The 24,877-nt window shown below is 48.8% G+C and overlaps 2 protein-coding genes across 5 annotated transcripts; both read left to right on the forward strand.

Annotated features, from left to right (window-relative positions):
* The first annotated feature begins 7 nt into the window (after positions 1-7).
* On the forward strand, positions 8-2,744 carry rpl32 (ribosomal protein L32). Its single transcript, XM_037479518.2, has 4 exons — positions 8-37; positions 730-830; positions 936-1,117; positions 2,592-2,744. Exons 2-4 carry the CDS (start codon positions 735-737, stop codon positions 2,719-2,721), a joined length of 408 nt encoding a protein of 135 aa, XP_037335415.1. The 5' UTR covers positions 8-37; positions 730-734; the 3' UTR covers positions 2,722-2,744.
* An 870-nt stretch (positions 2,745-3,614) lies between these two features.
* LOC119222693 (glutamate receptor-interacting protein 2-like) lies at positions 3,615-24,777 on the forward strand. Of its 4 annotated transcripts, XM_062562383.1 has the most exons (24): positions 3,621-4,282; positions 9,500-9,580; positions 10,184-10,322; positions 10,691-10,836; positions 11,280-11,363; positions 11,441-11,516; positions 11,896-12,041; positions 14,167-14,314; positions 14,398-14,567; positions 16,174-16,302; positions 16,493-16,657; positions 16,968-17,154; positions 18,204-18,349; positions 18,424-18,504; positions 18,773-18,836; positions 19,034-19,179; positions 19,525-19,669; positions 19,769-19,908; positions 20,045-20,236; positions 20,327-20,480; positions 21,399-21,513; positions 21,646-21,852; positions 22,638-22,784; positions 23,038-24,777. In XM_062562383.1, the coding sequence occupies exons 1-24, from the start codon at positions 4,123-4,125 to the stop codon at positions 23,218-23,220; spliced, it is 3,351 nt and encodes a 1,116-aa protein (XP_062418367.1). In that variant the 5' UTR covers positions 3,621-4,122; the 3' UTR covers positions 23,221-24,777. The 4 variants fall into 4 exon arrangements, with proteins under 4 accessions (XP_062418372.1, XP_037335406.2, XP_062418367.1 ...); XM_037479509.2 differs by having other exon boundaries at positions 3,618-4,282; positions 20,045-20,480; XM_062562384.1 differs by lacking the exon at positions 3,621-4,282 and adding an exon at positions 5,770-6,722 and having other exon boundaries at positions 20,045-20,480.
* The last annotated feature ends 100 nt before the right edge of the window (positions 24,778-24,877 follow it).

The raw sequence follows: 24,877 nt of genomic DNA on the forward strand, positions 1-24,877 counted from the left end.
GCCGTCGCTGAAGTCCCTTTTGGATTTACATCGGCGGGTGAGTCGATGCAATCTACGTTCATCAGCACGATTAATGCCACCTTTTCCCCATCCAACAGTCTGTTATCATCCATAGACGTCCATAATATCTATATCTCATAAAATGGAAAGGTTCATAATTGTTTACTGCCCGTTTTGTTGGTTTGAAACGAGGTGTCGCTCATACAGCGACCGCTGCGGTGCTAACGCTCTACCCTTAGAATTAGCTTGTAGTAAAGGCCCGGCGTACAGCGTGGCTTATAGTCAATTATTATAAATGATGAGCCAACAGTTAATGTAAGACGAATGTAAAAATGTACAGGTTTTGGACAGGTACTGTCCAAGCGCAATATTTTTGACGTAGAGTAGCATGGCTAGCTAGCAATCTAGATATTAACTTCGCCGTGAAAGCTAGCTAAATAGCTAGTTAGCCGACGTGGATCAACACGTTTACTCGAAGCTCACGGAACACGATATTTCTTGCTCCATTGAATCGATGTTAGTTACACGGTCAATGAATGTTCGTAAGCAGAAGCTAGCGTTTAATTGTCTAAATGTGTCAATGAGCTGGACCCCAATCAACACTTGCTAAGTGTTCCTCCGGAGCTACTTTAGCACGTTGTTGTGTAACGTTAATGCTGCAACTTTGGCACGGAGTCGATTGGTAGTAATCTTTGTTTTGAAATGTTATTTTGTTTCTGTCCATCTCAGTCATCATGGCAGCCCTCAGGCCCCTCACAAAGCCCAAGATCGTCAAAAAGAGAACCAAGAAGTTCATCCGCCACCAGTCTGATAGATATGTCAAGATTGCGGTAAGAATCTATATGATGCTTAACGTTGCAGGTCAGACTGCTGCTTTTTGTGATTCCCGGCAAGCAATGTAATCCTTGAATGTCTTTTTTTTCTTGCGCCATCAGAAAAGCTGGCGTAAACCCAGGGGTATTGACAACAGGGTCCGCAGGAGGTTCAAGGGCCAGATGCTGATGCCCAACATTGGTTATGGTAGCAACAAGAAGACAAAGTACATGCTGCCCAGTGGCTTCAAGAAGTTCCTGGTGCACAACATCAAGGAGCTTGAGGTCCTGATGATGAGTAACAAGTAAGTTTTGTGTGACTTGATTTATTAACGGATTGTTCAGATAACCACAAATGCACGTTGTTAATTAAAGCATTCTTCAAAAATGTATTTCCAGCGCTGTAAGTACCGAGAACTTTTCATCCCCAGTATAGACAGTGGCAAAATTCTCAGTTGCATATATCTCAAAAATCTTTGCAAACAATAGTTTTTTCTATACAGTTCAAGACAACGTGGATGAACCCAACCGTAATGGCAGTGAGACTCTGGAATTGGCTTATTGTGTTAACATTAACAACAACAATGTTGCAAATTTAAAGTTGGAGATTACTCTTAATTTCATTTGAGGCTTTGCAACATGAAGCCCATTGCGGTTTAGCTTCCTTTACAACTGCAGTTGTGACCGTCTTGATCACACAGTGCAGCTGAGTGGTGATGGGGAGGACTTAGTTATAGCTTATCACTTTGATAGGCTCATTGTGGCTGTCATTTTATTTGATCCACAGTGTGGATATTTAGAGGCAAAACATGTGTCTAAAGGTATTTAAGTTTTCCAGGCAACTCACGTTGGTGCCGGTCTTTGTTTAAACCCAAGTTTATCAGGTTTGACTACCTCATCCACAAGTCTAATCTATGGGATGTTTTTATTCGCCCTGTTACAAACTAATGGGAATAACAGCCACCAGGACATTAAGCTTTGAGAAGTCAAGTATCAAAGACTTTACTCTTGTTTAATTGCAGTGAATGAGAGGTGAGATTCTTTAACGTTTCTCAGTGATTAATCCTAGTCTGACTCAACAAAGACTTAATAGGAACTTCCTATTAGCAGAAGCAGTCAAACGGATCTTTTTGTATACAGTTTATGTACAGCCAGAAGTAGATAAAGAGGTTAAGGGTGCTTGAGTTGGTGCACGGACCAGTTTGGAGCATTCATTACAAGAATGTAAAACTTGTTATGTTAGCGAGGCAGCATGGATACAGCCCAACACACACGTCGGATCATCTCAAACTGATTTATATTAAGAAATCAAATGGTGTTTCACAGGAGAAGTTTGGCTTTTCAGTCTGCTGTTTGTATCCAGCCGCCAGCTGTTATTTAGAAAATGGATGCATGGAAATGACTCTTTGGTTGGAGATTTGTTTGCCTGCAACACCACAAGCTGAATGTCACACGGCCAAATGGGGGAAAACGTGAATCATTTCAGTTAATAAAGGAAATAAACTCAGTGTTTACCGAACATGTGGGAAAGTAAATGTAATTATTTTGTATTGGGGCGTTATGTTTTTTTGTTGCCATTTGTCACATTAAGTGGCAACGTTGTAGTTGATCATAATCCATGTTCATAAGCGAGGGGGGCTATAAGTGAAGCTGTCACAACCGGGCGTCTTGGAGCATGTTGCAGACCCAGACGTTTCCCTATAGTCCCGCATGGAGCGTGCATCAAGACTCCGTAAAGTCGCCCGCCCATTGACCCCTCTCCTCCTCGTCCTCCTGCAGGACTTACTGCGCTGAGATCGCCCACAACGTCTCCTCCAAGAACAGGAAGGTGATTGTGGAGAGAGCGGCTCAGCTGGCCATCAAGATCACCAACCCCAACGCCAGGCTCAGGAGCGAGGAGAACGAATAAACACGTTCACAATAAATGTTAAACTCAAACCGGCTCCTTCTGCACTTCATTACTCGTTATGCAAGAGGCTCGTTTTAGAGTTTTGGATTTTTGGTTACATGCTTTTGTTTTTCTTTTACTCTCGGACATGAAAGTATTGGTAAAGAGCTCTCGTGAGCTGGTGTCCTCCACCGTTGGCTCCACAGCTGGTCTAGTTCTCCCTCGGGGAGGGGAGGGGGGTTATTCCCCACTTCTCTTCCAGATGGCTGCATGCTGCAATGGAACAAAGGGGCGAACACGCCTGAAGGAGACTTGACCCGGGTAGTGAGAGGAGTAAGTTATTACTCACCTGTTGCTTCTGAAAAAACTTTAACACACCTGCAGCCTGTCTAATCTGCCCTCAGCTGCTATACAAGACTCCGATATGGAAATGATTATTTTATATTCCAATGAACATGTTGCCAGATGTGTCAGCAGCTTCAAATACCAAGTAAAACATTAACGTGAGGATGAATAAATAGAAAGTTTTAACTGCCACGGAGAAGCCGCTCCCGCAGTGCATTGTGGGGGTTGTAGTTTCTTGCTGAAGGTGCTTCTGTGCCTATCAAGTCCTTAAAGTATGAATGTCTTGTATTTGGACAAGCTGTAGTTAAGTTTAATTTGTGAGTGCAGACTATGATACACATTTACTTCTGTCTTCACTTTGGTTAAATGCTAAAACTGCATTTTGTTGTCCTTGTACTTTTAAGCAATAACAACATAATGGAATCGTATCATTGCACAAAGGGGACCTAAGAAGTACCTTTAATGCTTAAAATAGACGAGTCCTCCTCTCCATGTGTGAAGTTGGCGGACTGCTCCTTTAAATAAACACTACTCGTTAGAAGGTTGGATTCATGCATTTTTTTGTTGTCCAAGGAGAATCTTGGAAACACGTGACGGACAGAGCAGACCGTGTGTCTGCCCGCGTCCAGGCGGACTAGAGAGGCCTTTCTCCTCGGACTCATCTCCGCGGTGTAATGTGCACACTCGGCCCCCCGCAGAGCAAGTCTCCAGCGCGCGCTGCCGCACAAGCTGCGCGCGCCACAGCCCCGAGGCGCGCGCCATCTGCTCCCTGTGCGCCTCGCGATGCCAGAGATGCAAAAATAAAATAAAAACACAGCACTCACTCATCCAGTCAGCTCGCGGCTGTTTGTGTGCGCGTTACCGAAGCACACACGTGCACAGTGATGGACACGAATCTATTCCCGTTTAAATCAACAACAACAACAACGTGCATCTGTCTACTGGTGCGGAGGGATCACCTGAGGGGGCTGGAGGTCGTCCAGAGAAGGAGGGACAGAGAAGGGGGGGGGGGGGGTGTGAGAGAATCAGGAAGAGGACGGAAGTCATCACTTCCTTTTGTCCACTGGTCTTAAAAGGATGAACATGTCCGCCAGGCTGGCCTTCGGGAAGTGGCGCCTCACCCCGCAGCAGCTCTCCTTCGGCCTCCCCCAGGTGGACCCCCCAAGGGGGGAGAAGAGGAGGATGTTCTCGTTTTCTCTCAGGTGTCGACTGGGTGTCATCAGGGGGAGAACCAAAGGTAAGGGGGGAGGGGGGGGGGGGTCTTCAGAGGGATGGTGATGTGTTCAGAGAGCTTTAAAGTTGGACACGTCACACTCGTGTTGTTGCCTTAGCATCAGAACTTGAGTTTATCTTTATGAGTAATTCCCCAAAATTAAACATATGAACTGAATTGATTAAAAAACAGTTTGTTTTTGTGCAGCAGGCGTGTTGAACTGAAATATGGCTCTTGGTATAATAAGAATAATAGTGATTATAAGTAATGTATTCAACCAAATAACTGGAAAACAAGGTGTGAAAAACAAAAATACAAAAATTCTAAAGAGATACTCATTAGTAATACGAGTTGATAATGGTAAAAGAGGTTTAATCATATGGAAAAAAACATGAACATATCAAGGATATGCTATTAAAACCAAAAGCTAAAAATTGTCAACAAGACATTACACACACAGGCAAAGAGGATTCTAACTGACTTTGTCTCAATGTGCATTATAGTAATCTATACATATCTATTTATACATATCTCAGAATGTAGAGCCACCTAATATTTATTTTCTCAGCTGCAAGAATTTCTGTTTTATCTTAATTTCATTTGAAAATATTTCTTGTCTTGCTGGAAAAGGTAGTTTAGATATTTCTATTTCTTTTCTTACAGACCTCAAAAGTGTGTGAGTGCGTGAGACACATCCTCATCCTCATCCTCATCCTCTTCCGCATCCTCCTCCTTTCTTTGTCACACCCCGATGATGCGCGAGGAGAGAATTAGTCATTTGGACTCATCACACTTTTTTTAAATTGCAATTGCAGCTGAGCGCCACGAGGGGGCAGCGCGGCGGGTCGACGGCAGGAGAAATGCCACACATTCTTTGTGTTTATTGGGAATGGAGGCTATTTCAGAAGGGTTCATATTTAACAGTAATCCAGCAAACATTGGGGGGACTAGATAGTGAACACGACCACATCATCCTCTGCTTGATCTTTATCTCTTTATGATGTAACTCGCTGCTGGTCGATTGTGCTGACACGGGCGATTGTGCTGACACGTGGCCTCGAGGAGCAGCAAAAAGATTCAATGTTTATTGCATTAACCTGCCGTTTGTTGTCCCGCTCCAGGAGGGGGGGGGGGGTCGTATCAACACAGCACAGCGTTTCTCACCAGCTTTCTTCTGCTGGAAATTAATTAGTCTCGCTCGGAAAGACAGCGCGAGGCCACTTTGTAAAGCGAGTATAAAGGACAAAAGTCTCTGAGGAAATTATCTACACCGGCGAGTGTGTCCACTAGCAGCCGACTAATTGGGCCCCTGGTAGGAAGAACGTGTGCAACAAGCAGTGGTAGGAAAGGTGTCGTTTCTAAAGGGGGGGTAAGGGGGGGGAGAGGGTGGCAAATGGTCGGACACATGCGGGGGCGGTCAGCATAGGGTCTGTGTTATGGTGGAGGGGCCTCATGGGGGCTCAGCGCGTGAGACCTCGGCCCTTATGGGGGGAGGGACGCATTTCTTAAACCTTTTTTGTGCTTCCGTATCTGCATGTAATACATCTGACGAGGGCTGGAGGTGGTCCTCTGCTCTCCTTTATTCATGTGTGAGATGTAGATACAAGCCCTGCCAAAAAGTGAAGGAGAAATGTTTAAATGGGTTCAAATTCTACGCGAGTAAAAATGGTGACACAGTGCAGTCTGACAATGAATGTGCAAGTGGTGTTAATTGTGCAGAGGGTTGAGTGTGTGTGTGTGTGGGGGTTTAAGGATGTGAGAACGAGGGGTGTTTGACTTAGTGGGAAAATGGAGTGCGTGTGTGTGTGTGCATGTGCTGCTGGGGGAGGGAGTGATTATGGTGTGTGCCTGCCTCACTGAACCCCTCTGGCAGAGAGAGAGAGAGAGAGAGAGAGGCAGAGAGAGAGAGAGAGAGACAGAGAGCCCAGCAGAGAGGAGGCGGGTCGCGTGTGCGCTCTTGTGAGTGTATGAGCAGAGGATGTTAAACCCTCTGGAATGAAGAGGACGACTGATCAGAGAGAGCAGCTCAAAAATGGAACCGCGGCGAGATGGCGTGAAGAGGACCAGCGCTGCGCCGGCTGTGGATTGGACGGATTCAGAAGCGAAAGCTTGTTAGGTTCAGATGTTTGAGGATTGAGAAGAAGCCTCGGCATCTGTTCTGTGTGTCGGCAAGTTTAAACTAGAACTACACAGACCCTCCGAGGATCTGAACCCGCCATCTGGAGCTCAAATCCTCACCGCTTTTGTTTTTTTTGGGGGGGGGACAAAGGTTAAGGAAAGGTTTGTGCGAGGAGGGGGGGGGGGCGAAGACACGATGATGGCGTTCCGTGTGAGCCGCTGAGACTCTCTGACCTCAGCGCCTCTGCTCCACCGCTGGAGATCAGAGAGGTCACCGGCTGAGCAGACCGACACAAGCATCCAGCCATGCTGTGTGGTCTGAGGAGAGACACCAGGAACAGCATTGGTAAGAGGACAGCGTGGGGGGGGGAGGGGGGGGGGGTATGTCACTTGGATCACCTGTTCTAATCTGTAACCCATGTGGATGTAATGCTAAATCCGTGTAGAATCACTAGAATGCGTGTAATACGGCCCTGATTGGCTGGGAAGCTTTTTAAATGTCAGTGGACTCGGCCCGGCGGCTCTGGGGGGTGGGGGGCGTGGGGAGGGGGGGGTACCCTGCCATTTGTAATTGGGGCAGGAATAGCGCCCCCCCGCAACCCTCTATATAAATAAAGTTCCCCATCTGAAAATAGCGGTATGATTTCCTTTTCACCATGAGCCCCCCCCCCCCTTGTTTAACCTACATTCCCATTGGTCCGGGGACGCACACAGTGCCCTGAATAACACAAAAAGGAGTTAATTAACTCGCCGTGCATTCATGGCGTCCAGATCCGGTGGCTTTGTTTCCGGCGCCCACAATCGGCTCCTTCAGATGGAGCTCTTCTGGAGGAGAGAGAGGAGGACCAAGGCAGGGCAGTTGTTCGTCACTCTGGGGGGGGGGCGGGGGGGCGGGGGGTGCATCTACTCCCCCCGTATCTCATCTCCGTCCAGGTCGCCGCCGCCGACCGCAGGACGCCTCGGTGGAACAGCGGGCCGCTCGGTCACGTGCCGAAGCCCCCGAGTCACCCTCAGCCTTCTGACTGCAGTGACAGCTGCTGGACCGTCAAGGCCCCTCCGGAGCCCGGCGTGGCTATTCAAGGCTCATTATGACCCCCCCGCGCCCTCCCCTCCACTGGGCCTGATGCGTGTGTGATGTGTCACTCACTCGGGTTATGCCTGGCGGCCACTGGACACGCCGTTTGTGCGGCGAAGTTTGAGTGCGTTTGGGTGAAATGACATCTTATCCGTGGGTCCCATCGTGAGGTCATCGAGGTCTGAGTCACGCCGCTTGGTTCACGAGGATGTTCTCCTCCCTCGCTGCTTGTATCGGTGGCCCGCCCACAGGTTAGAAAGTCAGAGGGAGGGGGGGGGGGGGGGGGGTGGGGGGGGGGTTGGTCAGAGGACCCGCCGCTGAAGGCCTCGTCTCCACATGCTGCAAGGCAGAGAGACGGCGGTGTGTTCAATGCCCTCCGAGGTCTTGGCTCTCCCCGGAGTCGGTCTTCACATATCAGCGCACTGATTGGGCTGTGGGGGGAGGGGGGTGGGTGACGTCATTCTTCATGTCAAATCGATGGACTGTCAGCCCCGGGACGACGCCCCCTAAACGATGACAGGTCTCATTTCCGACCTTTGGAGCAAGAGGAGGCAGATCATTATTTGGTTGTCTCGGATGGGTCACGATGGGATGTTCAGATTCATCAGTCCTCCTGATTCCATTTGTTAGATCGCTTAAGTTGCAGTCCACGTAAACAGGAGTATTTACTTGAAACACCAACAAGCCTGTTGATTTCTACTCACACAACTCACACAAAGCTTCTGGTTTTGACGGGTCTGTGAGTCAAATCGAGAACTCTAGAGCCTGTAGCGCGAGGCACTAACACGGGGCGGTAATGGGTTGCACTGTAAGTATGAGAAATCAAGAATAAAACATCCTGCAGAGCAGACTGAACATTTCCCGGCCTTTGCGCAGCTGCTGCTGTAACTGACATTAAATTCATGATTTTTCTCCCGGTGCCTCGAACAGTCTATTAACCACATGCTGTTGCTTCGGGAAAAGTCTTAGCTGCATACATCACGCTCGCCCACTAACGTGTTCCTGTGTTAAATTGATGGTTTTCAAGGGTCTCTGCTGCAAACGGATAAGTGCGTTTTATTAAATCCCTCAACCTTTAATAGGATTATGGAAACGACGTGGGAAAACCTTCCTGGCTCTTTTTTTAGGCTGATCACTCTGACTCAGTTTGAGTTTGTTCACGTGGAAAAGTCCAGTTCTGATGAGAGAAGATGAGGCGGAAGTCTTAAAACCTGCATCTCTACTGAACATCTGTAGAGAGAAAGCAGGTCGTAAAAAGATGTCTCTACTTCTCTCTGGATTTATTCCCTCAGTAAACATTGTAAACAGGAGTTTCTTCAATACAGCATGATGTTCATTTAGTGAATGATGTTCCATTAAGAGTAAAGTAGGCCATAAAGCGGGGGGGTGCTCCTATGGGGCGGGCTTACTGTGATTGACAGGTCACTTCTGATCCCAGAGACATTGATGCCTTTATTTGTTGTGCAAATCAACCTTTCAAAATGGACATTGCTTTTTGCCCCACAATATTCATATTGTGTGAAAATATTTGTAATATATTCAACACAATCGTTGAAAAAGATCAAAATCTTTAGTCCGTTAATTCCTTCAACTTCATCGCACACTTTACTCGCATCATAGGGATAGCAATATGAAAGCTGCCTAATTAGCATTCCGCTAGTTAGCTCGCTAGCCGCGGCTGCGCTGGGTCTAACGTTCCCTCCGGACAAGCTAACGTGCTAACAAGGCAGCCATCTTCAATAGCCGTTTTCTTTTGTGCTAGCCCAACGGCTACGGACGACAGTCCAAACACCGCTCTGGTTCTACATGAATATTAACGGTTTGCTCTTTATTGGTTTGATTTAACAATCCTTAAATTCTTCACCTCACACTTAATTTAGCACCCAAAATGTATTTTCTGAGCTTCACTCGCTGTTAAAGAGAGACGAACCTCCACCCCTGGTTACCTGGGGTGCAGTTCAGAGCGCTAACACGTGTTAGTCTGTCACAAGGTTCATGTCGCCGCAGCGCTTCATAACAGCACCTTTACCTCCCTGCCGTCTCCTCAGATGAGGGGCCGTACTCCAAGGGGAGCAAGGAGGCCGGGGGAGCTGACCAATCGCATTCGTCCTACAGGCGCAGCTTCTCAGGTAGAGACATGTGCAGCTCTCTCTCTCTCTCTCTCTCTCTCTCTCGTCTGCGTCATGCGGTTTTTGTCTTCGTGCGATGTGTCTGTTTCGTTTTGATGTTGCACGGCTGCGAATGCTTAGATACGGTGGAAAAATCAAAACTGCTTGTGTGGCACGCCTGTCGTTTGCAGTACACCACACTTCACCCAGAATGATTGAACAGCACAGCAGAACCTGGACAGAATGAGTCCCCCCCCCCCCGAAACTATAAAGCTACAGCGTCAATCAAATTCACTCCAGGGTCTGATGAGCAGATTAAAGAGCCTCTTTTTGTGTAATAAAGCATTGCATTTCTTTCCTTTATCAGTAATAAGTGTTATTAATAAAACCGACCTCCTCCTGCTCCTCCTCCTCCTCCTGAAACTGTCTCAAGGGTTCACTCAGATGGAGAGATTTGAAGGAACAAGGATAGGACAGCGAATGTGAGAAAACAAAGTATGCGGCCGTGTGTCAGAGGGCATTTGTGTGAGAGATCAAGGAGGGGGGGTGGGGGGGGGGGTATTGGGTCTCATCCTGTCGAGCGGACGCTCATGCTGACTGTGGATCTGTCCCTGTGCCTGTCAGCTGAGGAGCACCGAGGAGTGACCACGGTGGACCTGATGAAGAGGGAAGGCAGCAGCCTCGGCCTCACCATCTCCGGGGGCTCCGACAAGGACGGAAAGCCCCGAGTGTCCAACCTGCGGCCCGGCGGGCTGGCTGCCAGGTGAGGTCGCTGCCCCCACTTATGACCCGTCATATCTCTCCTCAAATGTGTCCTCAAAGGTCCACGCGGAGCCGTGACTGGGCTGTGACCTCATGTCCGTCCCTCCAGCCACTTGCTCTTCAAACCAGGTTGAACTGATTAAGAGGAGTTGATCACTTTGACCTCTAAAAAACACACGTATGTACAACTCAAGAGATCCGGTGTTGACTCCGATCATTTCATCACGGCCCGGGGCTTTAGTTCAGGTTAGAGGTTGAGGTCCATCCTGGAGGCAAACGGGGTGATTTGCAGCGAGTTTAGAGGGTAGAAATGGGAGATTTAGGGCCGATAAATGAGCTAGAAGATGGACTGTCTGTGACTTCCCACAGGAGTGACCAGCTGAACGTAGGAGACTACATCAAGTCGGTGAACGGCATCAACCTGTCGAAGCTCCGCCACGATGAGATCATCAGCCTGCTGAAGAACATCGGGGAGCGGGTGGTGCTGGAGGTGGAGTATGAGTTGCCCCCATTCGGTAGGTGAAAGACACTGTCAATCACAGTAGCCCCGCCCTAAGACGTACCCCGTTTCACGGCCTCTTTTACTAAATGAGAAATGGAAGAAAGCCGCGTCAACCCACGGAGGCTTAGCGCCTAGAGACCAATAGATGTTTAACGATTTTACCTTTTCAAATACACCGGAACGTCTTTTGGTTATAGACATGTTCAAATTAATTAGACATGTTTCCCCCATGCAAGGCAGCAGATCCATACTTATTGGGCGCCCTTAGTGCATTGGGGCGGCTCGGTACTTGAATCATTAACACGTGTCACATTCATGAGATTAATGTCCCCGTCGAGATGATTTTAACATATTTCCACAATGCTTCATTGATTCGACCCAATTACAGGTAAAACCAAAATGTCGAAGGAATGCTTTCTATGCTGACAACATTCTTCTGAATCTGTCATTTCTCAGTCCAGAACCCCTCAGGCCTCTCCACCAAAACCATCGAGGTGTGTTTACACAAGGAGGGAAACAGCTTCGGCTTCGTCATGAGAGGTGGGCGCCACCTTTAAATCCTTCCCTGAAGGTAGTTTTTTTTTTTTTTAGCAATGATTAATGTTCTTTTTTTCCAGGAGGTTTCCACGAGGACTGGCGCAGGTCTCGTCCTCTGGTGGTGACGTACGTCCGGCCCGGAGGTCCGGCCGACAGGTGAGGTCACAGGTGTTTCTGTCTATTCACGCGGCCTCTATGCATCTATGCGCGCCCTCGATCCGCCTTTGCAAAACGATTGTACGTTTAATCCAAAGCACATTACTTCTCTTGCATGAAACGGAGGCTGCATGTTATCTTCGGAGCAGGAAAGGGCTCCGCTCGTCCTGCGGCTGAAAGCAGCGCCGCGCTTCATGCAAAAAAACCAGAGCGACCAAAATAAATAATTCACCATCAAACACGTTTACGGGTGCTTATCTCCTTCCTTGTTCGTCGCACCTCGTGTGGAACGAGGCGGCGATTTACTGCCACCGGTTTGGTGATCGTCCCGTGAAATGTCCCTTCTTCTTCTGTCCCCCCCGTCCCCCCCCCTCCGCAGAGAGGGAACCCTGAGGGCCGGAGACCGCGTGCTCAGCGTCGACGGGATGCCTTTCAACAGGGAGAAGCACGCCGACGCTCTGACCGTGCTGATGCAGAGCGGCCAGGAGGCTCTGTTCCTGATCGAGTACGACGTCTCTGTCATGGGTGAGCACACACGCACGCACGCACATACACACACGCACGCACGCACGCACGCACATGCTCACGCACGTGGAGGCCTGGTGGGGCCGCGTTGCTCCGAGGGCAAATAACGCCGTGGATGTGAGGCAGCGTCTGTGCTGGAGACGCCATCAGGGGAGAGCTCACTTCATCAGTGGAAGGGTGGATGGATAATAGTGTGCATCTCTCTACTCCTGCATCATCGCTGGGAAAGAATATTATCAGGAAACAGTTGTCATACCCTAAATGAATACTTTTTTTAATTATTAAAGAGAACATTCAGTCAATACAGCCAATAATTATTTCATTTTTTTAGTGTTATTCATCATGAATGAATAGTGAACCTTTAATCGCTGTGTCTCGACCTTTTCACCGTTTACGGCATTACTTTATTTTAAAGCTTAAAATAGTTACGACATGGATTTCATTTCACAGATAATGTGCGGCAAAGATAACCAAATATATATTTTGCATCCATGTGGGGCAACGGGAAATAATTTGAATGATTCACAGAGTGTAAGCCAATTTCACACTCACAGTCTACTTGGCCGGTGAAGTAAACAACAAAACACAACGTGAGCTGACGCACAGTGCAACACGGGAGTGGGGACCTTAGGCTGCGTAACAAATGGCACACTAGCAGTAGGTGTGTGGGAGGGCGTTTTTTTGGAAAATGTCATCCAGTGACCTGTTTAACAGCCGCTGGCCTTTTATTTCTGGGGGAGTTTGATCTTTTTTTTTTTCTTGTTCGCTCTCCCTCTGCCAGGCCAACACTACATTTCCACACAGTGATTCTTAATGCTTGTTATCGACGCCTTCGGGGGGGGGGGGGGGGGTGTCGTCGGACTCAATCAGATCAAATCGTGAAGGTTCACCAGATACCCCCCGCGGGGACAAACCGCAGAACCAGTCAGACCTGGTGCAGGGAAACGAGAGCTTCTCTGAAGGGACGCCGGCGCTTCGAAGCACTCCCAGCGTTGTCCACAGGGGCCGCCAGAATCAACACAAAACGAAAGCTCCTCGCGGGGACTTGAACGTTTACTTTTGATGCTGACCTGGGAAAACTGATCGAGAACATCTAAAAATGACACTCAAAGTGTGACGTCTCACAATGCCTTTCAACGTGTAGAGATGTATTTGAGGTAAACGGACTTAATGGCCGTCTTAACGAAGCGGTACCTGTGTTGTTTCAAACACATTTTCGGTGACACAAAACTTCCAAAGCAGGAATAACATCTGACACAGATCCACATGCGAGTTTACAGAGCGAATCCAATCTATTTTGAGTTCAAACGCGTCCTCGCCATTTGCTCAGAAGTGGTGAAATATGCTCAGTGAAGACAGGACCTCACGGCAGATTAAAACCTCCATTCGGTCACGGTGACTAATTCTCCACAAGATCAAAAAAAAAAAACTCTGCTCTTTGCAAACTAGGGCAGGTCACCCAGGACGTTTGACACACATTATCCCCGTGTGTGGGAATCCTGGGATGCAGAACTTCAGAGGGTTCACAAGTGCAAGACATTTTAGAGCTGAAATTTGGAAAAAACTCAAACCCCATTTTTTCAGTCCGAGCTGAAGTTCTTGTTAATAGCTTAAGAACCACACTGCGTCCGTCCTTCAACAGACAAAATAATATATATATATATATATCTTTGTTATTGTTCAGGTCAAGAGAATTAAACGCTGTAGGGCGGGGCTACACTCTGATTGACAGGTTGCTAACGGCGCTCTGGGGGCTGTTCCTGTTTTTGTCTCCACTTTAACCCCTTTCACAGTGTGTTATGTTAATTATAATACATTAGTTATGTTTATCTGGTGGTACACACCCTCATGTCCGTCTTAAAACAGCAAATTCAGTATTTTATTTCTTCTACTGTGTATGAGGATCCCGACTTGTGGTGTAAATGTCTTGGAGAAATCATTGCGCTGCACCTCTGAACCACACGTGTCACCAGGATGAGGATGAACTCAATTAAACAAAGTAGCTCAGTGAAGATTAATCCGGATTATTCGTGTTTGATGGCTTGTGAAGATTGGGTGTTATACGTTTGAATGTTGCCGTCTCTGGTTCAGATGTAATCTCACACGTCTGTGTTATCCGTTTCAGACGCGGTGCAGCAGGCCTCGGGCCCCCTGCTGGTGGAGATAGCGAAGGGCCCCTCGGCCGCCTTGGGGATCATCCTCACCACGGCAACGTACCGCAGCAAGCAAGTCATCATCATCGACAAGATCAAACCAGCCAGCGTGGTGGAAAGGTGAAACAGAGCAGCCCGATTAACCCTTTAGAGTGAGTTAAGAAAAAAAGCAACTGTCCTGACGTCCCCCCCCCCCCCCCCAGATGTGGCGCTCTGCACGCGGGCGACATCCTGCTGTCGATCGACGGGACCAGCGCGGAGCACTGCTCCCTGATGGAGGCCACGCAGCTGCTCGCCAGCACCTGCGACCTCGTGAGGCTGGAGATCCTGCCGGCCAGTCAGGGCAGACTTCCTGTCAGGCCGCAAGACACGGGTACGTCCCGGGGAGGGGGGGGGGTGGGGCGACGGCGCGTACAGGTCAAACATCTGGGCGCACTGCAACAGAGAGCAAGGCGGTAGAAGGACGGTATATATAGGCAGGTACACGAGCTCAGACACAGAAGAGCAAGAGAAGGGCAAAGATCATCTTCACTTTTGGTTGTTTTGTTGAAGTCTTTTTTAGTATTAACTTGACAGAAGACCAAACCAGTCAGGTGGTTCTCTGTCAGAGATCATGTTCTTGTTTGGGGGGTTAAGCAGCTGCAGGGGCTCCTTGCCCTGAGCAGGAGGGGTGAGGGGGGGGGGGGGGACCGTGCAGCGTGACGAAGGCAATAAGAAGTCGTTTAGTGCTTCCAGTTTCTCTTCATCCTCTTGTCAGATCCAGTCGGCAGCGCTTCTCTTTTTATCATTCGAACTTCCAGCCGTTTGTTTACAGATTTATTTTTACATTCATTTATCCGAAGAGAGGAAATACACAAAAATCCCCCCCATGACTGTGAAACACTCCATCTGCATTTTACACTTGTTGTTGCAGCTCGTCCTCTGGCATTTCCTTTTAATAACGATCCCCTTCTTGAATTAGGCGCCATGACGTTATGATAATGTGATATTCCCCCCTCCCTCTCTCTCCCTCCCTGAGGATCAGGCATGATTATAAGATGCAATTTGTCTAATCTGCTCTGGGGATTTAATAAGACTGATATGGCTGCAGAGAGATTAGCAGCTAATGTTTCTCTCTGCCAGCGTCGATCAAAAAGCACCATTTTCACTGAGAGCCCCCCCCCCCCGGGTGGGCTTAACATAAGCCGTCAGGGCCTCGCAGGTGTGACGGAGACCCGTTTTCTTCCCGCCTGTTTTCTGATCGCGCGCCGTTGGATTTAACCGTTGGGTTCCCCGTGAAAAAACGTCCTCACTGTCTGCAGCAAATCCTCCGTCCGCGCGAGCAAGTTGGTGCGAGATTAGAAACGAAGAAGCGGCGGGGATTAATGTCACGTGTGACGAGTTAATTATGCGACGCGGCCCGTTTCCACGAGCGGAAATGAGATTAACATTTCCGCGATGTCCGCTCCGTCCAAAAGTGCGCGTGTCGACAGAAACGAGTTTCGACTCGCGGGATCAAATCAAAACGCGTTTACAGCCGCCTGCCAATCAAAGGGGCGGGACCCCTCCCTCCATCGGGATCGAGCAATCAAAGCTCGCACCTGCGCTCAATCAGGTCCCCCCCCCCACCCCCCACTTCCTGCTGCCCGCTATGACGTCACCGCGCCCGGCGGGGAGCTCGCTCACACCCTGCCGTGAAAAGTTAACTCGTGAAGATGATCTCCGGTTTGCACGGAGCGTTTTGGAGGCTCGCTGGTAAAAGTAAGAGAGGGGGGGCACACAGCATCCCATCCATCCAATTCCGCTGTGTGTGTCTAACTCATTCTACATTAAACCGCGGGATTTAATCTATTGTACCGTGACGAAAAAAACCCCCATTAAATATCAATTACTGGCCTCTGAAACGGTCCTGGGGGTGGGACAAATTTAGGCACGGGAATGAAAGCGTGATTTTGAAGGTTTTTAAGCATGACGTTGTGGGCGTGTTTGGCCTCCTGCAGTCAAGGTGCAGAAGAGCAACCATCACCACTGGGACCAGAGCACCAACTACTGCCCCCCCCCACATGGCGGCCACGGCAAGACATGGAGCAGCCCGAGCCACCCACACAACCAGCAGGACCACTGCAAGCGTAAGTCATCACTAGTGACAGCAGCACCCCCCCCAGGAGGTATACTCCGCCATGGTTCTTTTTTTTTTTTTTTTTTTTCTCGTTGCATGCCCCCCCCCCCCCCCCCCAGCAGGCGTGCACGTGATGTGAACACAAAGGGGAACGTGGTGAATTGTGACCGTTTGCGGCCCTGTTTTTGCCTCCTCTGCAGCGGCGGCGGCGAGCGGGGGCTTCTCTCCCTCCTCCACGGCCACCTCGGGCTTCAGCAGCCAGGGGAGCAGCACGCTGCCGTGCCCCGTCCCCCCCGTGGCCCCCACCAGCCCGCGGGGCTCCACGGCCAAGAGGAGGAACAAGAAGAAGGACCACAAGAGCTCACGTGTGTCTTTTTCTACCAAATGGACCGTTTTTCATTGGATTGTTTTTTTGCTCGTTAGCAGACTAAATGAAGCAAGTAGTCAATGACAGACTTTGAGGGTCAGTTTGAGCTTTAAAGCCACACGCCGGTTTGCTGTGCTGCAGGTCAAGGGCTAAAGGTCAACTGCTTCCTCGCTGTCCTGCAAAACCAAGACGACTCCGCATTCAACCTCCTTCTATAAAGAAGACGTTCTTTTTCATGTTTTGTTGACTCCTTGTCGTCTCTGCTGCTTACCCTGCTCCGCGTTTCCCTTTTTTTTTTTGTCTCCCAGTGTCTCTGGTGTCCAGCTCAGTCGGCCCGGGGGGGCAGGTCTTCCACGTGGAGACGAGCGAGGTCTTCCTGAGGGGGGATCCGCTCACGGGCTTCGGGATCCAGCTGCAGGGGGGCGTCTTCGCCACGGAGAGCCTGTCCGCTCCCCCGGTCATCCGCTTCATCGAGCCCGACAGCCCGGCCGAGAGGTAATATCCAGAGACACCGGGTTGGGGAGGGGGGGGGGCAGAAAATGACTTTTAAGATTTTAAATGGAAACTTTGCAGCAACAGCTGTTTTTATCATGATCTTATCCTTTTTAAACCCTGGTTGGTATCGATTGAGACTGTGAGTTAATTTAACACACGAGCCGGTGTGTTGCGTCCTTCCTTTTGTCCCGTGAGGTTAATGACGGTTTCTGTTGCGCCGCGGGGGCCCGTCCCCTCCCCTCCCGTCCCGTCCTGTCACTCGATTGGTCCAGCAGCGGTTGACGGCTCTCATCCTGCGCTCGAGCTTAATGAGCAGTGACGTCGCTTGCTGATGTTGATGCAGTTAACATCACTTGACAGTGTTTGCCATTCTAATCAGGGCTCTGGTTTCCACGTGTGATATCAAGGGTTTCTCTCTTTTTAAAGAGGTCTCTCTTTGTGGAGGTGATTTCTTGCGAGAAAGGAAAGTGTTCAGTGGACTCAGCCCTTGATGGGTTAAAGGTGAAACATTGATCATCTAACTGGGTCAAATGTGACATTACGTTTCTACTTTGTTCTATTCAATGCAACAATAAGGAGTTTATTTTATTTTTCCACCACATGTCTATCATCCAGGATAAACCGAATAACACCTGTGTGGACGATGATCTTCATGATTTAATGCATTAGGTGGATAGATAATAATAATAATAATAGTACATGCAGGAATAAAGCAAGTCTAAGCTCAAGATGTTACGTTCTACAAAAAAAAAATCAATGGGCATTTTTTGATTTTTGTTTTCGTGGGGGCAAAAATCAACATACAGTATTGATCAATTATTGTAATACTTGTTTAATGCAGAACAAGCTGAAACGTGATCCATTTAATTTGTTGAAATGATTATTCAGCATCTTTCTATAACAATATGTTTTATTTAATATTCTTTTACAATTCGCTTTCATTTGTATTTATTTTATATGAACCCTAACATAATGGTGACTGAGCCGACCGGTCCACTGATGAAACTACTGCAATATTTGTGTGTGTGTGTGTGTGTATGTGTGTGTAGCTGCGGGGTGCTGCAGGTTGGGGACAGACTTTTGTCCATCAATGGGATCCCCACTGAAGACGGCACTCTGGAAGAAGCCCACCAGCTGCTCAGAGACTCCGCTCTGGCCCACAAGGTCACAGTGGAGATTGAGTTTGACGTTGCAGGTAGATTCTCCTACGAGTACGTTTGTATCCTTCCCTCTTTTTTTTTTTAATCTCCCCTTTATCGTCCCATTCAGAGTCTGTGGTTCCCAGCAGCGGCACCTTCCACGTGAAACTCCCCAAGAGGAGAGAGGTGGAGCTGGGCATCACCATCAGCGGTGGGTTGAGGGCAGCAGAGGGCAGTGCTGCTCCACAAACCTGCACTCGGCCCTTCTCCAAACGGATCAATGCTCTCTGATCCATGAAGCCAAAAGGCCACACAGCTCATTACCTCTGAGTAATAATTAATCTGTGCTCTAAATAAACAGAAACACGGAGCTAGTGGAACAGATGAGAAGAGTGTTTAGTGCTTTTTAAGATGCTTTTACTCTCCTTTATTCATCATAAATTAAAAAAAACCCTGCATTTTTATTTTTGTTTTGCCAGCAAGTAAGAAACCCGGCAAGCCGCTCATCATCTCTGACATCCGCAAAGGAAGCATAGCTCACAGGTATGTGGGCAGTCTTCCACTGTAATATTGACCTAATTGGACTGAGCTTTCCAAAGTGGATCAGGGGGCGGAGCAGGAGGGCTCCGTGTTGATGAGGAGGTCAACGGTCCCACTGAGACACACATGGGATCCTGGAGGAGGAGGAGGAGGAAGCCGCTGGGTGGCTGAGGTCCTCTGCTCTCTTGTGGCCCCGGTAGAACAGGCACTCTGGAGCCCGGGGACCGGCTGCTGGCCATCGACAGCGTGCGCCTGGAGAACTGCTCCATGGAGGACGCCATGCACTTCCTGCAGCAGGCCGAGGACATGGTCAAACTCCGGATCCAGAAAGACGAGGACAACATCGGTGCGTTGAACAGTGCGAAGCACATTATTCTCACTGACACCATAGATGCTTATAGTGCCTCCTTCTAGTTTCTCCCACCTTATTTCAGAAAATATTCTTTGATCTCGTTCCATTTTCAAGATCATTTTCACGTCTCATTTGAATGCATCGTCCCGCGCACTATACGCCACCTAAACCACGGTTAGCTCGGCTAGCCTGCTAGCTAACGTAATCATACCAGGTGTGTTTCATCCACTGGACCCTCAGACGAGGTCTGACGGGGGTCCGCTGGGAGGGCCGGGATGTCCTGTCTAATGTCTCTATGATCTTGCGTCTGATGCGTCCCGTCCAACCGGCATGCTGCAGACGAGCTGGAGATGTCGGGCTCCATTATCTACACGGTGGAGCTGAAGCGGTACAACGGACCTCTGGGCATCACCATCTCCGGCACGGAGGAGCCCTTTGACCCCATCGTCATTTCTGGCCTCACCAGGAAAGGCCTCGCAGAGAGGTGAGGGAATGTGCGGACGAGGCATCCGCCTCCTTTTTTTTTGTTTCGCGCTGGCAGCCTGACGGGAGGCCTCTTGTCCCCACCCCCCCTCCCCCGCAGGACCGGGGCCATCCACGTAGGGGACCGAGTCCTGGCCATCAACGGGGTCAGTCTGAAAGGAAAGCCGCTGAGCGAGGCCATCCACCTGCTGCAGGTGGCCGGGGAGTCCGTCACCCTCAAGATAAAGAAACGAGCCGACCGTAGGTGTCTGTCCTCCTCAACTCATTTATTTACCCGAAATCAAGCTTCTTTCATATGCTGCACAGGAGGAGGACGATCGGGTCAAAGAGGCAGATCAAATGAACGTTTTCTTTGAATGTCTCTTTGGTTCCAAAGAGTTGGACGGCCGGCGGCCCGCGGACCGAGGGGGGGGCTTTGCGAGCGACCTGGACGACAACGACCTCCTCCTCGCCGACTCGCGCAAGACCAGCAAGCCCTTGGGGGCGTACTCGGCCGCCGTGCCCAGCGTCGACTCCGCCGTGAGCTCCTGGGACAGCTCGGGGTTCGACGCGGGCTACCTCAGCCAAGGTGAGGCCCGCCGCGCGGCGCCGCCCTCCGCGAGCGACCCGTTTCCCGCCTCGCCTCCGGTGAGGTCGGTGTGTTTCCGTGGTTCCTCAGGGGCGTACCTCCACAAAGCGTCGGAGGCGCTGCTCAACCCGACGGACTGGCGCCGCGCCGATCCCAGGGGCCAAGCCGGCGCCGCGGGTCTGGTCCACCGGGCGGCGCTGTACGACGGGAGGATGAGCGAGGACGAGTGGGACAAGATACCCGGGTGAGTGCCTCGTCCCGCAGGTGCCTTCCTGTCGCCATCTTGATTGAAGTGCGTGATTTACTAGTTAAGGGCACGTGTGTATCATTTAAATCATATTCTGTGGGGAGTAAAAACTGAGGTTACATCTGATTGTTTTATGCTTTACTTTTTTGACATACAGGTATCTGTAAAGTTTTTACATTAAGTGCATGTGAAAAGCTTATAGAAAATATAGCAACACACACATTTCTGTGGTTTATGACTCCCAACATTAAAACGGTAAATTTGGGAGCCATTGTTGTGTTTCAGATGTCCTTTAAGTCGTCGGTAAAGAAAAATAATTGTTTCATTTAAAGTGACTGTGAGGAACATTTAACTGGTTATAAAACATTAAACTAAAATCATTCCGGTCAACAGCTGAAGTTCCTCATAGTAACTTTAAACAGTTCATTTGATGTTGTGTGCGTTCACGTGTTGTCCTCTTCTCTTCTTTCTCAGGTATTCTCTCTCTCATCTGCTTTACTAACTGCCCACGAGCTCTTTGGTGTTTCACATTGACGCATCGTTTTCTGTCACCCCTCGTGTCCTCCACAAAAAAAACATTTCCACAAAAATAAAAGCACCCAAGGATACATCAGCCTTATCTTGGTTTTTGTTTTTTTCTGTCACTTGCTTTCAATTTTCTTCTTTTTGTGTGGGTGAGCGACCTCTCTTTCGTACGACTTTTTTTTTTTTAAAAAGCTTTATCCAATTGAGCCGTTTCACCGCAAGTAAAAAGAAAATAATAAGAACCTCACTGTGGTCCTGAGAGACTTTCGGAGGGACTCCCCAGCCGGCCGCCCCAAAAACCGCATTTCCCACGCTGCCTTTTTGGAAAGCAGCCCCGGCCACGAGACCCTCCAGGGCCGCTCTCACGTTGTGGTTCCTGCGTTGTCATAGATCCGTCAGCCCTCCTCGTTGCCATGGCAGCCTGAACCAGGAAGACAGCTTCTGGTCCCAGGCTCTGCAGGACCTCGAGACCTGCGGCCAGTCGGAGATTCTCAGGGAGCTGGAGGTAGGCTCCCCCCCCCCCCCCCCCCCTGTCTCGTTATGACGAGACTGAGCCAGCAAGGGCTTAATCAGGCGGTGTGCACTGTGTGCTGTGTATAACAATATAATAATAATAATATACGATGTGCTCCTACAGGCGTCCATGACTGGTAGCGCTCTCAGTCTGTACCTCGAGGAAACCAACACCAACGACGACTCCATGTTTCAGCCCGAGATCAGTCCCGTCAAGAGGGAGGGCCTCAACGGCAACCTCAACCCGTCGACCCGAGGCGGAGACGCGCCGTCCCGGGGACGAGGGGACACCTCCGACGCGTCGTCCCCCACTGCTCTGGCCTTGCACAAGGTAGTTCAGCCCGGAGACACTTCTCAGGTTCTGGTTGGAACCGGCTGTGGTGGCTTCGAGGGAAGGAGGCGACACAAAAAAAACCTCAAGCAGACAAAGTTCACTATTGATCATCACAATGATCTTACACCAAATAGCCAAACTGCATCAGTGTCCTTGTCATCATTTCAAAATTATAGTACAAATGTGTGTGCATGTTTATCATTTAGCTGACGCTTTTATCCAAAGCGACTTCTCAGCACACTCTCTCTACTCCATCTTCTTATTGGAGTCACTGTTCCTGTGTAACTGGACCCAGTGGACACCTGACCAGTGAGCGCTGTGTGTGTCATTAGGCTGCGTCCTCTCCTCAGGCGCCCGCATGCAGGCTCGCCGTGTGTCCGGCCGAGACTGGTGCGCCAATAAAGGGCCGCGTCATCGCCCCGCAGCTTAAAAATTGTAAATGTTTTGGGTTCACACAACTTGACATCATGGAAAGTCACGCCTTTTTCTTTTTTTCAGCTGGTGTCTTGTTGAACCATGAGAGCCGGTTACAGCTCCAGTAAATCAAAAGAGGATGCGAAGCCACAGAGAGATGTGTCTGTGAGGACTGTTTGGTATAAACAGACAGTGGACACAATGAGCAACCTGTTTATGCGCGTTACATAAGCCTGGTGTTTATGCTAAGCTAACTGGCTCCACATTGAATGACCACGAAGTCAGAATATCTTTCATCTTTAAATTATACATAGTGCACGTGGATCTTAATGTGGTCAGTGTAACTTTGAGGTCGCCTTTGTCTGCAGGTGACGATGAGGAAGGACGTGGAGAGCCGTGACTTTGGGTTCAGTGTGTCCGATGGGCTGCTGGAGAAAGGTGTTTACGTCAACATGATCCGCCCCGAGGGCCCCGCAGACCAGGGGGGGTTAAAACCCTTCGACCGGATTCTGCAGGTAAACCCAACTTCATACAGGGGAAATTTGCTTGTTGGCTTTCACATTAGAAAAAACGCCCCTTGCTTTAACAATCTAAACATCTTTTTTGTTGTTGTTGTTGTTGCTTAATCAAAAATCAACAACATCTCAACAGCCACGACCTTAACTCGGTCCTTCCAGGTCAACATGTTCCTCTATAGATTAAATATTAGAGGTATACATATTTGTTTTATTTTGTAGCATGACGAGTAATTCATCCGCCCCCCTCCAGGTGAACCGGGTCCGGACCAGGGACCTAGACTGCTGTCTCACGGTGCCGCTGATCATTGAGGCGGGCCACGTCCTGGACTTGGTCATCAGCAGGAACCCTCTGGCGGCGGCCGACTACTGCGACGGCCACTTGAACTCACTGTTCTGCTTCCCGGAGCACAGGACCAACGGCGTCGCCCTGTAACCCTTCCCCCCCCAGCACACACACACACACACACACACACACTGGTTACGTTTGACATGGTGACTGTCTGACAAGCCATCACGCTCACGGCGAGCATCCTCTCCGAAACGCCCACGAAGCTACAGAAGTGCACGTTGCTCGCTGCTTCCCGGTTTTAGTCACTGTGTTCACATGAGTCCCCCCCCCCCCCCCCACTTCACTGCCGCCACTCTTTCCTCTCCAGGCAGGGCCACATGCAGGGTTATATAACAAGGGGAGTCATAGCTTCTGCCTGAGCCAGGATGTCAATGCCTCAGAGTCCAATGCTGCACACACACACACACACACACACACTCACACTGTGCACAAATCTGTACCATATTTTTGTTTCAATGAGTTTGATGCTCATTGTGGAAAGAACATGTTGTTTTTTTACACACATAAAATTGGACATGCAATTCTTGAATGAAACACACACACACACGTATGTGCACACAGGCTGCTGGTAGGCTCGAGGTCCCGGAGCTTTGTGCATATTCCCGTTATTACAGTGCGATGAGCTGCATTCCTTCACCTCTGAAGACCACGAGTCGTTGTGGAGAGACACTTTCCCCTTTTCTGTTTTAAAGTGGGCAACCCTTGACGGGTCAGTAGTTTGTTGATCGTTCCAGAGAGACTCCGGAGGTATGTTGTATTTTCACTTTGTTTTGTTTTTCACTTTTTCTTACACTCCATTTGCACATGACGCACAGTTTTATCTATTTTTTGGTCACAGTTCGTATCTCACTCCCCCCCCCCCCCTGTGTCACTGTTTTTATCTGCATCACACCGGAATGACTTATGGTTGTTAAGTGAATTGCATCCTCACCCAAAGGATGAAATGCCTTTTGTAATGTTCGCTGTGAACGGTGTTGTTTTCGCTGTCTGGGCCGATGTTTTCTCTCTGGAGTATTTTCCCCTCTGACATCAAGTAGCGTGCTTGGTTCTTCCTTATAACTAAACCGAACCGGGAGTAGTCTTATGTTTTGCTCCAAAATGATCTTTTGAGTGCCATTTTTTTTTTCTCCATGTGTTTTTATGACTGTTTTGTGAATCAAAGCTGTCCTGCTGATCCAGCGGCCTGAGACAGATGCTTCCTCTGTCCTCGTTAGAGCAGACTGATTCATCCTTGGGGCCAGTGACCTTTTTTGTCTTTAAAATGTCATGTTGGAAAAGAGGCCTATTTTAAGGCTTTTTTAAATAAATAAATATATATATATATATATATATATATATATATATATATATATATATATATATATATATATATATATATATATATACACACTGTCTTTATCTAGCTGTATCATGGATCTGCAGTGATTATTTTTTTTTTAATTTACAATAAAGGCACATTTAGGGTCATATCTTGTGTAAGCTGTGTGATACTGAATGTGGCCGCACATTGTTTGGTTAATTTCCACATTCTTGGTAAATGTCAGGAATTCTTCATTATTTATTGGAAACATTTTATTTTTGTTATTTAATTTATTATACATTAAATGTATTTCTTATGAGAATAAAGTTCATGAAACCATAGTTTACTCGGCTCTAGTTTCTCGTTAATGGTTTTTTTAGGTCAACATGAAATTTGTCAGAATGTGATTATCCCACCTGCTCTTTTGTTAAGTATATTCCC

This window comes from Pungitius pungitius, chromosome 1, assembly GCF_949316345.1.
Source record: "Pungitius pungitius chromosome 1, fPunPun2.1, whole genome shotgun sequence".
Classification (NCBI taxonomy): Eukaryota; Metazoa; Chordata; class Actinopteri; order Perciformes; family Gasterosteidae; genus Pungitius; species Pungitius pungitius.

Bases quoted from the DNA above. Each gene is read 5' to 3' on its own strand.
- LOC119222693 (XM_037479509.2), top strand. From the start codon at position 4,123: ATGAACATGTCCGCCAGGCTGGCCTTCGGGAAGTGGCGCCTCACCCCG. The intron at 18,505-18,772 runs GTGGGTTGAGGG...TTGTTTTGCCAG, and splicing joins GCTGGGCATCACCATCAGCG to CAAGTAAGAAACCCGGCAAG. The intron at 19,180-19,524 runs GTGCGTTGAACA...GGCATGCTGCAG, and splicing joins GAAAGACGAGGACAACATCG to ACGAGCTGGAGATGTCGGGC.
- rpl32 (XM_037479518.2), top strand. From the start codon at position 735: ATGGCAGCCCTCAGGCCCCTCACAAAGCCCAAGATCGTCAAAAAGAGA. The intron at 831-935 runs GTAAGAATCTAT...TTGCGCCATCAG, and splicing joins ATAGATATGTCAAGATTGCG to AAAAGCTGGCGTAAACCCAG. The intron at 1,118-2,591 runs GTAAGTTTTGTG...GTCCTCCTGCAG, and splicing joins GTCCTGATGATGAGTAACAA to GACTTACTGCGCTGAGATCG.